The sequence below is a fragment of the Condylura cristata genome, unplaced genomic scaffold, assembly GCF_000260355.1.
Source record: "Condylura cristata isolate star-nosed mole 26May11 unplaced genomic scaffold, ConCri1.0 scaffold00014, whole genome shotgun sequence".
In the NCBI taxonomy this organism is placed as follows: Eukaryota; Metazoa; Chordata; class Mammalia; order Eulipotyphla; family Talpidae; genus Condylura; species Condylura cristata.
Window position 1 is genome coordinate 51,179,031 of NW_004567115.1, and position 14,445 is coordinate 51,193,475.

A 14,445-nucleotide genomic window follows, 5' to 3' on the forward strand; every position below is an offset into this window, starting at 1 on the left:
GGCCGCCTCCTCTCTCGGCTGACTGCAGAGTGTGGCCCGGTGCCTCGGAGCAGGAAGGGGAGGACTGGGGGGGCTTCGACTGGGGTGCGCGGGCGCGCCAGGCCCAGGTGTTTATGTCAGCGGCTCCTTTGGGCTTCAGCTTCTTCTTGTCAAGACAGCCAGAGTCTCCCAGGGGAGCTGGGGCTCGGCGGGTGGGGTTCTGTAAGTCTCAGAATTTGGGGGTGCTGTCCCACGGGACTCATGCCAGCGTGTCTCTCTGCCAACCCCGCAGGACTGCGATGTGCCGAACCTAGCTGCGGTCTGAGAGGATGTCTGGGGTGTCCGAACCCCTGAGCCGAGTGAAGGTGGGCACGCTGCACCGGCCTGAAGGCCCCCCCGAGCCCGTGGTGGTGGTGCCAGTGGACGTGGAGAAGGGGGACGTGCGCATCCTCAAGGTCTGCTTCTACAGCAACAGCTTCAACCCCGGGAAGAACTTCAAGCTGGTGAAATGCACGGTGCACAGCGAGATCCGGGTGAGTGTGGCTGTGCGGCCTGTCCGGCTCCCGCCCGTCCTGCAGCCCGGCGGGCTCCGTGGGCGTCCCCAGGCCCTCAGCCTGCAGCACTGGGCCTCCTCCAGGGCCCCTGGGGGCAGCGAGGACGCCTTCCTTTGAGCGCCAGAGCCTTCCTTTGGCCTCCGCTGCACCTCGTTTCAGCTCATTGATAATGTGACATTGGAGGTGCCACAGGGGCAAAAGAACCCCCCCAAACCCCCCCCAACAAGAGCCACTCTGACTCACTGGCCCTCGAGCCTGCAGGGTGCAGGGCCGGGGCCGGTGGCCTAAGGAGGCTGCTGGCAGGCGTCCAGGAGGTGATCGAGCACGCGAGAGGCCTTGCGCCAGCAGGGTGAGCCCAGCCCTCCCCGGAGACACCTGCTGGCCCACTCTTGTCCGGGGCCACCGGGTTTGCCTCGTGGGCCGAGGTGCCCACCGTCCTCGGGACACACGGGCACCAGGAAGCCGGTTAGGCAGCCGTGCCGGTGGGAGAGCGTGTCATCAGAAGCGGGGGTCAGCGGCCGATGGCTCTCAGCCCCAAGGGCTGCCCCGCTGAGCCAACCGGCCGTCCCTGACTCGGGCTGTTTCTGCACCCCCGTTTGTTGAGCAGCTGGGTGTGCTTCTGGATCAGCCTGCGCTGTGTACGTGTTAAGATTTATTTATTTATGCACACAAGAACTGGGGTACAGGCCGGAGGTGCAGGGGGTGAGTGGAGTCACCAGAGACAGAGTGGGGAGCAGAACAGGGAGCTCTACTGAAACCCAATGCTGAGGGGAGCAGTGGGCGGGTCAGGAGAGGTCTGCCCTGTGGTCACTCCCAGCGGGGATGGAGCTCCTGCTGCAGTGGCTGCAGACAGCTTCATAGTGCTGTGGTTTTAGCCCCACGCCCCCAGGGAGGCCCCCTGCTGATTCTTCCAGCAGCTCTGTGTGGTAGTCCCCCAGGACACCCCTTCCCACCACCCACCCTGTTCCTGTGTGGGGAGGGCAAGAAGGGTCGGGTTGGTTCGCAGAAGGCCACTTGATGGGTTTGTCATTGATCAAACCCTCCAGGTCTGAGAAAGCTGGACGAGCTTGTGCTGACTGGTCAGCAACCCTCTCCTGACCTGTCAGCCAGCACCCCCAAACTCGGCGGTGTGTGCCGGTCGGTCGGTCTGCCCTCACCTCAGCGTGTGCCCCTGGGCTGCCTCCTGTCTGGCACAGCACGGGCAACCCTGCACCCAGCAGACTGATTGATGAGCGCGCGGCCTTGGCCACTTCTTCGCGCTGGTGATGGCTGGTGACTCCCTGTGTTCTCTGTAGCTGACTGATGAGGGCCCCTGTGTCCACCTCGTGCTTCCAGATTTGCAGGCTCAGTGCGTGAGCAGCCCTGGGCGCCCTCAGGGTAATGTGTGGGGGTTCTGTTTTCCCCTCTTAACCATCCGCTTCTGATCCTCCTTTGCCTCCCTTGGGGGGTCATTACTGCCGACAGGCGATACACCCAGTGGGGTTCCCTTCAGAGTTAGCCTGATTCCAGGTTTGGGGGCGTCTTCCTGCTCTTTTGTGCAAAGCACCAGAAGTTGGCCCAGATGAGGAAGGAGCCCGCAGCCTTCGAGGGAAGAGGGGCCTGAGGAGGCGGGATGTGAAGGGCCTCAGAGGAAGGCAGGGCCGTCCCGAGGGCGCGGCCAGGACAAAGGCTGAGAAGGGCTAAGCAGTGAGATCCGGAGGGTGGAGGGTGGGTCATGCCAGGAAGGAATCCCAAGTCCCATGGGAAAGGAAAGTTGAGGCCCTTGGGAGGGACTGGGCCCCCCAGAATCTGGGGGAAGGAGAGTCTGGTTAGGGGCGAGGCTTCCCGGAGCCGTCTGTGTCTAGTTGGGAGCTGAAGGGGGCACATACGAGGACCCCACCCAAGGGCCAGCGAGGCTGGGCGGGCGGCCTCGCCACCTGGCAGGGAGAGAGCAGAGAGGAAGAGCAAGGAGGACGGCAGAGGCGGCCTGCCCGGAACGCGAGCGCCCGGCCCTGCTGACCTGCTGCAGTCTGTCCGGCCGGCGGCAGCCACCTGCGTGTGGCAAATAGCTGTGACTTTAAAGCCACCTTGACCTCGAGCAGGTTCTGCGCCACCCTCTGGGCTGTCTGACCTCAGACCCGACCTAGGTGGCCCGGCGTCAGGCTCCTCGCCCGCCCACTCCCGCCCACGGCTTTGTGGGAAGAATTCGAGCAGAAGCTTCCAGAATACACGAGAAGCTCCATCGCAGGAAGCTTTTATGGGTGTTAGGTTATTATCCAATCGCCGAGGGTTTCTTAGTGTCCACAGAACAAAGCTCGAATTGTCTTCACTGGTTGTTTCCCCTCTGGCGGCCATATTCTCCAGCAGAGAAGTGAGGTGGTCGTCATCGCCCACAGCTGCAGGAAGTGTGTCCTCCAGGAGGGGCTGTGGGCAGAGGTGTCTGGGAGTGGCTGGTTAACCGTTTTGAAGAGTCCCCGGCCACAGGACTTCTCAGAACCTTGACTATGCTGCCGGGCACGGTGGGTCCCCCAAAAGGGACACAGAGGCCAGGGTGAGCCGTTTCCGACTCTAGTTAGAGTGGGGTCACCAGTTCTCTGGAAAATCATGCAAGGAGCTGTTTCCCCTACATCCTGATGTCGCAGAAAGGATTGGAGAAAGGAGTAAGCTGGTGGTCGAGGGGGTGGTTGGGAAGCTGGAGACACAGCGGGGTGGGAAAGAAGGGGCCTGACCCTGGGTGGGGGGTGTGGGGCGCAAGGACGTCTCAAGAGAGCCCACGGCATGGGTGGGGCAGAGTCAGCAGCATCCGATGATTGACTGGACGGAGGGAGGGAGGAGGGGAAGGAGCCAGGGATGACCCGAGCTCCAGCTCGGCCCCTGAACGGGTGGGTGCCGTTCATTAAGACTCGGATGGGGAAGGGAAGGTGTTCTGAGATCAGCCTTCTGTGTGCACGAAACACCCCCCACGGAAGGACCAAGAGGCAAGAATCCGGGAGCCGTTATGCAGTGAACGCCATACAGCTGGCTGGGGATAGCTGTGGAGCGTGAGGGAAGCCGGGAAGTGAGAGTTGGGAAGTCAACTTTCATGGTGCCGAAAGAAAGACTGGGTGAACACAAGGAAACCAAGAGTCATCTGGGAAAGATGAAGGAGCCAGGGAAGAGGCCGAGGAGTCAGAGGCCGGGAAACTTTGAGGAAAGAGTGGTTAGCGGTGTCAGACAGTGTGAAAGGCCAAGTCGGATGGGGCTGAACATAGGTGCATCGGCCTTGACCACAGGTGTGACTGCCGAGCAGCTTCAGAAGCCGGGGTGGGGGCGTGGTGCAGGGGCTGCGGAGTGGAGACAGTGAGTATAACCAGCACTTCAGAGAGATTTTGACCCTAGACGGAAGAAAGAGGAGAAGGCGTGGGGAACGGTGTCCAGGGTGGGGGGAACAACACGTGCAGTTTCAGAAGTGGGTGGGCGCGGACGATGTGACGGCTGCCAGGCGCCTCCCATAGGAAGCCACCACGGTATTGAGGAGTGTAGGAATGTAGGAACGACTGAGATTACATCTTTAACAGCTCACTTGAGTTACATGTGGAAAACAGGAGGCATGAATGGGTATGGAAGAGTCAGGAGACCACGCGGTGATGCAGAGGAGGGAGCCTGGTGGGCTGTGATGGTGAAGACAGTGACTGTGATGACGGCGAGGGAGCCATGTCGATGATGGTGGTGGTGGCAGCCATGTCGATGATGGTGGTGGTGGTGGTAATGACGACAACAGTGTCAGTGATGACGATGATGGTGATGATGGCGGTTGTGATGGTGACAAGCATGTCCATGACGATGGTGCCAGTGATGATGGTGAGGGTGGTGTGGGGGAGTGGTGATGACTTTGAAAACGATGGAGTGATGAAGAGATGGTGATGATGATGATGGTGGCGGTGATGGGAATGACAGCAACCAGCACTGTCAAAAGCGCGTCGTATGTACTATCTTACTGAATCTCAAAGAAAATCCCAACTACTATCTTTTATTACCGCCATTTTATATTGAAACTATGAGGGCTTTCAGAGAAATTAGGCAAAGTGCTAACAGGTGGTGGAGGCTGACCAGTCAATCTTCCTCCTGGGCCTCTGATCTTGACCACCATGGTCTGTGGGAGAAGTGATTGTAACCAGAGAATGCTGGGGGTGAAAAAGCCCTCGGTGATGGGCAGGAGATGCTGGGATGAGGACGAGGGGTTTCCAGACGCAGCTCTGGAGCCGGTGGACAGGGTTCCGTTCCCCACAAAGGAGAAGAAATCGGTTGGGGAGTGAGGTGCTCACAAGTTCAGTCTTGGGTCTGTCAAGTGCGACTGAGGTGCTTAAACATTTTCACAAGATGAGACTGACTCGGCTGTTGCTTCCAAGATTCTGGAGGAGAGAACTGGGCTGGAGAAAGACATGGCGTGTGGTCTGCCTCTACCTGGTGGTTGGAGCCATGACGTGGGTGAGATTGCTCCTGAAAGAATCCTGACTAGTTCCGTCATCCATTCCACAAATACTCGCTGGCTGCCCTCACCATACCTGGCACCATGCGGGCCGTGACCCGGGGGGAATCATGGTGCCCCCAAAGCATTCGCATACTGCTTGCTTTCGGGGGCCTTCTGGCAAGTGTGAGCTTGACATTGACTCATCCTCGCGGATGACCTGAGCGGGAGGCCAGTGCCCCACAGGGAGCCATCCCGTGCAAGCCCAGGCCCAGAAGGCTCCGTCCCAACGTGACAGCTGGCTTTGCTGTTCAGAACGCTGACAAAACAGAAGCCCCCGAGGCTCGCCGGCGGCCCACACGGTGGCACCTCTCCAAAATGCAGACCCGCCATGTGCAGAGTGCAAACGTACGCTCACCGATGCCATGACTTTCATTTGCTTCCCCGCATCTGTCTGCATGGACGCAGTGGGCAGAGATGCCGTCCCCACACGAAAGCCCCCCCTGGGCTTCAGACCCGCCAGAAATCAGGCAGCTGTTGGGGGCGGGGGGTGAGCGACGTGCCGAATGAGATGTGTATTTTGCGCTTCTTGACTTTTCTGCTTCCGTGTAGCTTGATGTTCACAAGCCATTGTGTTTGCTTAGAAGCTCTGACTCTCTGCAGCAAGCAGAGGCTTCTGTCATTATATTTTTCTCTAACATGCTAATTTGCTTGTCTGGGAAGGGGCTAACACAACACCCTGGAAAACAACTGGCACAGCACCACCCAGTCGTGCCCACACAGGGCAGCTTGCTCCCTCTCCCTCCTCCTCTGCCCCTTCTCCCTTTCTCCCTCTCCCCTCCCGCCCTCTCCTGGGTAGGTGGCCACGTGTCCTGCTTTGTCTCAGCCAGGGCTGTGACTGCGGCCGTGCGCCTGGGATCTCAGGAGCTTGGCCACTCAGAGGACAAATAAATACAAGCTCCTGCTCTCTGCTGCCCATGGCAGGGGAGCCAGGGAGTGGGGGGGGGTTGCCTCTCCTGCGCCCCCACTGCGCGTGCCCACCTCTGTCCATCACCGGACCACCCCATCTCACAGAGCGCCGCCCGGAGGAGAAAAGTCTGCACTGAGAGTGCCCGGGCCGCCCTGAGTCCCAGCCTCGTCCTGGCTCCATCATGCCCAAGAGCCGCATTCCGGCCTCCTCCTCCGTGGTTCTGAAGCGGCAGAAGCCTCTTCCATCCCCACCCGGGACGCACAGGCTCAAGCTCCCGTGACTTGGCTCCCACGCCCCACACACCTCCCGCTGCGCCCGGGCCCTGGGCCTTCCAGGCTGCAGGGGGCCCGCGGATGCTGCCTGCCGGGTGGAGCGCAGGGCAGAGTCCTGCAAGCACCCCCATCCTGACTGCCCGCCCCTGAAACCTCAGTGGTCACAGAGCACGTTCCAGAATATTCCCAGAGGACAACTTCAGACACTGCAATCCATTGCCCCTGCCCTAACTCATCAGCCACCCGCTCAGTTTCGAGTTCGCTTAGCCAGACGTGGATGCTGCTTGTCTCCACCCTACAGACACATTTATTGGCGCTTTACCGCCCACCCCCGGCCTCCCCGTGTGTGGCTTTTGCAGGCAGGACCACCAGCACGTTAAGAAGGGGGCTCGGTTCAGATGAGGTCTTGGGGCTGAGCCCCATGATGGAGTTCCTGTTCTTACAAGAAGTCTGGCCAAAGCACGTTCTCTCTGCCACGTGAGGACGCAGGGAGAAGGCGCCATCGGCCGTGCAGGGTGCGGGCCCTCACTCCGGCCCCAGGACAGCGCCCTGCTCCTGGACTCTCAGCCTCAGAACCCGGAGAAGTCAATGCAGCAGCGTGTACTTCCGTCAGGACAGGCTGAGCTGACTCAGACACAGGCTGGCACAGAGGTGCAGTCTCCGGCCTCTGGTTCGCTGAACCCAACGATCAGTTTCCGGAACATTCTCCGCTGCCCTCGCTCACTGGTCTTGCAGGAAAGGCCACAAGGCTGAGGTGTGGCGGGGGGCGTGGTTACCTGTCCTGGGAAGCTGCGGTTTCTACAAGAAAGGTTGTCAAGATCAGCCCCCTACACAAAAATAGTCCCGAAAACGGGGGAGAAAGGACGCAGCCAGGAAGCCACAAGCCACCACCACAGAGGCTCATAAAAGGAGGCGCGTTCATGGGCGCCCACTTCCCGTGTGCTCGCCAGGCCGGCTCACCCCCCCACCCACAGACACCTGCAGAGGGGTGGGCCTGCGGGCGCCTTGCACCCCTGTTTGCGCACACACGCCCCGCCAGGGACCAGCGAGCGTCAGGTGGCTGCGTTGCGTTTCTATTTTTAATCTGACAGTCGCGTTACTGAATGTCCTTGTTAGATGGAGGCTTTCGTCACATCAAAATGAGCGCCTTCAGAGTGAGAAGTTATGTTAACTTGCATGAATTTGTTCTTCAATCTCTTTTCTAAAATGATCCCGAGGTGTGTTAAGGGCTTGGGATTTGCATTTGTTCCCGGGGCTTCGGGCACAAACAGCACAAACCCAGTGGCTTAAAGCAGCAGGTGTGCGCCCTCTCACCCTTCTGGAGGCCGCACACCCCTGTCAGGGGGTTGGCACGGCTGCGCCCCTCCGAAGGCTCTCTGGGATGGAGCTCCGGCTGCTGCCCCAGGTCTCCTTGGCTTCTGGCTGCATTGCTGATTGTTTGCAAGCACCGGGCAACGGGCCTCCTGCCCGATGTGCGTAAAGCTGAGTCCTAGGACAGGGGTCTTGGAAAAAGAAGGCTGATTGCCAACAGCTTAACAGGGACACAGGAGAAAGACTCCCATCTGTCTCCCCAGTTAAGGAGAGGAGTGAGGCCATGTAGGTGTGGGGTGGGAGCTGAAGGCCTAAAGACACACGGATGTGGCTGAGCTCACGGTGGGTCACAGCTGGTGGCTGAAGCGCGAAGAGGCTTCTCTTCAGATCCCTGCAGTCCTGCGTCGCAGCCGGGCAGCTCCTGGGGCTGAGGAGCGCATCAGGCTGCTTGCATTGGCTTGTTCCGTCTGTGTTGTCGGCAAATAAACTGCATCTGTGAATACAGACCTCCAAGAGGACGTTAGATAAGTTGCTTTTTTCTCTTGTGCTCCAGCGGCTCAGAGCAGGTTAAGCCTGCGATACCGTCCCTGCCTCTGTCCTCTCCCCTCTCCTCCCGCGCTTCATCCAGACACGTGTGGCTGTGTTTAGGAGTCGCCCACGTGTGGCTGTGTTTAGGAGTCGCCCACGTGTGGCTGTGTTTAGGAGTCCAGAGTGATCTCCTCCTGAGACCTGTAGTTACAGCTGCAGAGACGCTTTCTCCAAAGGAGGTTTCGCTAGCAGGGCTTGGACGTCTTTTGGGTGCCCCCAATGAGCCCGCTCATCACGTAGGATGGCAGCGTATGTCTCTGGTCCCCATCCTGGGGTGCACACAGGTGACAGCACGCACCGCGCACACACATACATCACACGCGTGCGCACACCTGCATCCCCGCGGACGCCAGGCCAGGCGTCGGGAAGGACAGTGGGGCAGGGTTCTCAGGCCGGCCCTGGTCACCCATGGCCCTAGAGTGAAGAGGGACCCTGCAGGGTGAGTAGCTCTGAGGAGGAGGACAGGAGCTTTCCCACGGGAGGGCACAGCCGTGACATCTCCACGGTGACAGGTCAGTTTGGCTGGAGCATGGGTGGCATCTGGGTAAGAGTCTCAAGTCAACACAGAAAGGAGAGTGGATGGCGGATCCCAGAGGGCCGAGGAAACCGGCCCTGGGCCTCCCGCCGCGCCGTGGGAAGGTCAGCCTGGTGCTGGACGTGTACGCGAGCTCCCATCCCCCGCACAGCCCGGCTGACGCCTCCGGGCACCTGCCCACCCTCCCCACCGGGTGTCTGCCCGGCGCATGGAGAGTGGACCCCATCGGCCTCTCCAGAAACCCCGCTCCTTCGTTGCAGCTCGGACTCTAGACCAAGGGCCGGCTTTGAATTCTCGCTTTCTCACACTCCGCACTCAGTCGCCAGGATGTCCTGTCAGCCCAGCCATTAACACAGACCCAGACCCCAGCCACTTCCTCCCTGCTGTCCCCACTGCCTCCACCCTGGCCCAGGCCACCCGCCTCTCTTCGGAGGCCTTGCCTTGGTCTCCCGTAGAGGGCAGCGCACAATGACCTGCGGGCCAAACCTGGCCGACCCCGGTTTTTGTAAAGTTGGACGGGAACACAGCCACGATCACTTGGTTACTCTTGGCTCTGGCTGTTTTTAGATGATCCAAGAAATTTTTAAAATACCAGCTTTCCAAATTCACTGAATCAGCAACTCAGGGGTGCTGGGAGGAGCCACTACCTCAGGAAGCCCACCTCTGCCTGAGGGGACCCCTGACTCACAGCCCTGGGAGGTAAGGTCAGCCACCAGCAGGATGACAGGGAAGCCCAGGGAACCAGGACCTCGTTACCGGGACTGGGGACTTGCAAAATGCTCAGGATCTGGAGGGTCCCTGAAAGGGTGGGTGGACGCTGGGGTACAGACAGAAGAGGAGGGCCATAGTAAGTGTCGGGTGCTGGAAGTGGTTCCCTGGGGTGCTCCATCCTTACACAGGACAGGTGTACAGTGACCGCCACCTGTCAGTCTCCAAGCAGAGGTAGCCCTGGGAATGAACCCATGTCTGGGTCATCACTGTATCTCCAGCACAGTCAGAGAGCCTAACACCAAGTGGCACTCCATAGATGTTTCTAGAATGAATGAAGGAGCAAGGGAAAGAGTGGATGCCCCAGAGGTCTAATGAGGCCTGTAATCTCCTAGATCATGTGATATAAAGCAAAATAGGAAGCTGACTGGGAAGAAGTTTGGCTCGCATAAGTGATCAGGTTTAAGAGGGCTAATGGAATTTCACCTGATTTATGCTGAAATCTCTGTAGACCCTTGGACACCTCGCTTGACCTCCTTGGGTCTCCATGTTTTCACTTAGAAAAAAAGTCAAGTTAAATTTAAAGTCTCTAAATTTACTGAAGGCTCTAAAATTCTAGTCCATGTTTTGTGAGCTTAGTAAACATTTGGACATTTGTCTATAGAGCTGTAGATTTTATTTTTGGGACCCCCTCATGGAAGACTGCTTTTATGTGTGTGCACCTAGGATCTAGAAGGTTCCACCTAACTCAAGACCTGAATGAATTCTTTTTTGGTTTTCTCCTTTGCCCCTATGACATTTACTGTCTGTGCAGCATTTTCACGTTAGAGTTTTGTGTTTCACAGAAATTTATTCGTCTCTTAAAAGCTGAGCCTGTAAGTGGAGTATGAAGTCTCCATTTCGTAGCAAAATATCCTCTGCAATGAGCCAAGCGTGTAGGACGAGCTTTGGCATCTGCCCCAAGTTGGAGGATAAATTCTGCTCTCATCATTTAACTATGAATTTTTTATGCCTACCCTGCAAAACGAAGACTATTAAAATAGCTCAACTCAAGCATTTATGTTGAAAGAGAATTTTTACAGGTATACCACAAATATGTGGAAGAGATAACTGAAGAAAACACTAGAGACCAGTCTCTCTCATGAACATAAAGGCAAAAATCCTCAACAAAATATTAGCAAAATGAGCCAAACTATATAAATACATAATTATTCAATGATAATATTTTTTAAAAGATGTATTTATTTCTGCATACAGAACTGGGGTACAGGCCAGAGCCGCAGGTGCGGTGAGAGGCTTCACCAGAGACAGGGTGTGGAGCAGAACAGGCAGATCGACGAAGCACACTGCTGAGGAGAGCAGCAGGCAGGTCAGGAGAGGTCTGTCATGCCATGTGGGCCAGCTCCAGGACAGGGATAGAACTCAAGCTGAAGTGGCTTTAGCTTCTTAGTTCTGTGCTTTGACCCGTTGCACCACCAGGGAGGGTCCTCAATGATAATATTTTATTTAACAAGAGGGCGTGAGGCACTGTGCTCAGCTTGTTACTGAGATCATTTCATTTAATCTTCACAAGAATCCCATGAGGTAGGGAAATTTTGCATTTTGTAAATGAGGAAACCAAGGCAGAGGAGTTAATTTCCCTAATGTCACAGAGTGAATCAGAATGAAAATTTCTGACTCCTGACGCCACTCTTCTAACTACATTTCATACCAAAGTTCAAGATATGGGAAGATCAGAAGAATGAAAAGATATGTTTGTCCAATTGCACTCTCTCAAGACAACATGGATAATGTTAGGTTTATTTCATTCTGTATTTGTTTTTTTATCTCATTATCATATGACAGATGATTTTAGGTCCCACGAGTCCCATTTGTTATTAATAGAATCATTTCTCAAGAGTTATTACAAGTCTTCATAGCATTTTGGAAGCTAGCATATAAACGTGGCATGGTCCAGTCATTTTCACAGCCTTTCTCAAACTCTTTGGAAAGGCTGCCGGTGGTGGGGATTTTGCTATTTTAAATACAGCAACAGCAAATTTCTAAGTGCATAGGGCTTTTCTGCATTTAGAGCTGTTTCCTCGGTACGCTTTGGCTGTGATAAAATACTAAAGACTGGGCAGCTATACAGAGAACGCTGAGCGCTCCAGAGGCTGGAGGTTTGGGATCAGGTACCTGCCGCCCAGCCAGGTGTGGTGAGGACCCTCTTCTGCCCGCAGATGCCACCTGCAGGTGGTGTCTCCACAAGGGGAGAGAGCTCATCTCTTTCAGTCTCCTCTTCTGCGGGCACTAACCCCATCAAGGGAGCTCCACCCACAGACCCAGCCACCTCCCGCTGCAAACGCAGTCAGTTAGGCCATGACCATGAGTGGGGGTGGGGGGCACAGTCGGTCCACGTTTGTGTTGTGTGTACCGGGCATAGAGCTGAGTCAGACGTGACCGCTCTTCAGGTGGTTGATGAATCACGTCTATTCCTTTGGCGTTGTGTTTGCATGAGGACGGGAGCCCCCCAGGGGAGACGCTTGGTCTTGTTCGCTGCTGTCTCCGCTGTAGCTGGTGCTGTCGTTGCAGAACACGTAGCGAGGGAGCCATGTCAGGCTTTCTTATGTAATTTTGGGTCAATACAGAAGAAAATAGGTACCAGAAATGCGAGGCAGAGTCTCTCGCTGGGGGCAGGGGTGGCCTTCAGGAAGGTACAGAAGAAAATAGGTACCAGAAATGCGAGGCAGAGTCTCTCGCTGGGAGCAGGGGTGGCCTTCAGGAAGGTACAGAATTCTCCTTCTCTGGTTGTCGTGTCGTCATGGCTGTTGGGATGGCCCGGCGCCGCCGAGGTGGCCTGTGGGCTGGGTTAAATAGGATTCAGCGGTCCCCTCACAGCCCCATCTGGCCCCCAGTGCTAGTGGCGCTGTTGGGAAGCACTGATGTTTTTACAGACCAGGACAGGGTGATGACAGCCAGAACCACCCTGTGTGGGAAGCAGAACTGCACATGGCAGCGACCCACAGCACCCACCCGGACACCGCAGCGTGTCAGTGACTGTGAAGTCATCACTGGGGCGGGATTTCAGCCAGGAGACCTTTAGGAAGAAGTACATGAAGTCCATCTGGCACTTTCTGAACTGATCTAAGGTTTTTCATTCCTCAAAAATCTCCACTTGGCATCAGAAGCCTGGCCTGCAACATCTGACAGAACAATCTTCCCTTTAACAGAATGTTCTTATTTTTCAGAGACACCTCTCATGTTCTGTTCAAGCCACAGAAAGGCTCCTGTTGCCTTTTCAGCTTTTTTTGCACAGCTCGGAGCCTTGTTTCCTGCCTGCATGTGCAGCAGAGGGAAAAGGAAGGAACCTGCTGTAGCGAGTCGCCCTGGGGGCCGCAAACCCTCTTGGCTTTCTTGCTCCTTGCAGAAGCCATTTCTGTCCGCATCATTTCTTCCCAGGTCACACCCTCCAGCGGGTGAGCACACTCTGCCCACTTGCTGCTGCTCCTGGGGGCTTCAGCATGCAAAATGGATCCGTTTCCTCTCCCAGAACTGCTTTCTTCAGTCACCTGTGCTTCTTCAATGGAGCCAATGGCTGTTGGCAGGTCTCTCAGCCAGTTACTCTACAAGGTGGGGAGACCCCAAGTCCCAGTCCCAGTGGGCAGGAGACCGAGGAGCCAGCCTCTGGCCTGGGCCCCTCCAGCTCCCCCGGGGCTCCCACATTTATGTCTCATTTATACTCTGCTTGAGCTAATGAATCCAGCTCCCGGAAGCTGCCAGCCCCTTAGCCGGATTTATCCCCCTCCGTTGTCACCCATCACGGTCAAGGCCACGTGTGTCGAGTGCTTGCTCTGAGCCAACCCTGTGCTGAGCTCTCCAGCGATCGGCCACCCACAGAGTCTGCCAGCTTGGTTTTACCTTGAAGCCACTTTCAGGGCCAGGTCATATTCTGAAAATACAGCCTGTCACCTAAAAAGAACTGAAAGTCATTTAAGATCTTCATTGTAAAGACCTTTGGGGGGGAGGGGGGTTTGCCTATTGAGGGATTATTTTTAAGATGGAGAGCAAAATTTCTTGAAATTCTCAGAGCCACATATTAACGTCCAACTGGGTCAGCTGCTGTCTGGAAATGTTGTTATTTGCATCTTCAAAAAGTCCTGTAATTTGGCCCACCAAGGTTTCTTTTTCCTTCTTCTTTATCGCTTCAAGACCCATTGCCCTTCTTTTCTTAGTGTAAATGAAATCCAGCTGGATCAGAACCTCTGGACCTCACCCTCTCCAAGTTCAAACCACAGATGCCCATGAGTTGGACATGAATCCTCTGAAAAGGTTGGGTGGTCTACATAGCCTCACGCACTCATAACTTCACAGCTGCTCCTCTTATTCCACCACAGGTTTTCTTGCCCCATCAAAGCTCCCATGTTATAGATGAGATGACCTGGTCAAGGTCACATCGCTCTGACTAGTGCCCAGGGTCTCCATCGCCAGGCGTGTCATCTGTCACCACAGTCCTGGTCTCTTGGACATTTCTGACCATAGACAACTGTCCTTCGAAACCCCAGACTTGTTATCCAGAGAGCTGCCTCCTCCTCGTCTATTCTCTCATGCAACCTTCCCACATCTGAGGGCTCACTGTGTGAGAGGCAGTGAGCTTGGAATCGGGGCTACCGTGAGTGTAAGAGCTGACCTCTGACCTGCGCTGGCAAGGGTAGAAAGACAAGCACATGTAATGGAGTTGGGGTTGCTGCGTGTGGTGTCAGTGCCCAGGGCTGCCATGCGCCTGCCAAGGGGGCGGCTCAAAATAACGGAAATCCTTTGGCTCACAGTTCTGGAGGCCAAAAGTCCAAGGTCAAGCTGTTGGCAGGTCCACACTCCTTCCTTGTGCCCTTCGTATTCTGTGACCTCCAGACGCGATGTTCCTTCATCCACACAGGCTTCTTCCTGGTCCACTTGTCCCCCTTTTGACAGTAACACCAGTCACGCTGAGCGAGGGTCCACCCGAATGGCCTCATTTTTTTTTTTTAAGATTGATTTATTTGGGCCCTCCCTGGTGGCGCAGCGGGTTAAGGCACTGCACTGAGAAGCTAAAGCCACTTCCGCATGAGTTCGATCCCCGCCTGCCC

The 14,445-nt window shown here is 56.1% G+C and overlaps 1 protein-coding gene across 1 annotated transcript in view; it reads left to right on the forward strand.

The window, feature by feature from the left end:
* Nucleotides 1-14,445, forward strand: part of PTK2B (protein tyrosine kinase 2 beta) — a 103,427-nt gene that overhangs the window by 52,847 nt on the left and 36,135 nt on the right. The window contains 1 exon segment of the mRNA XM_012724802.1: nucleotides 272-512. Coding sequence (XP_012580256.1) covers nucleotides 309-512 — 204 coding nt within the window. The 5' untranslated portion in view covers nucleotides 272-308.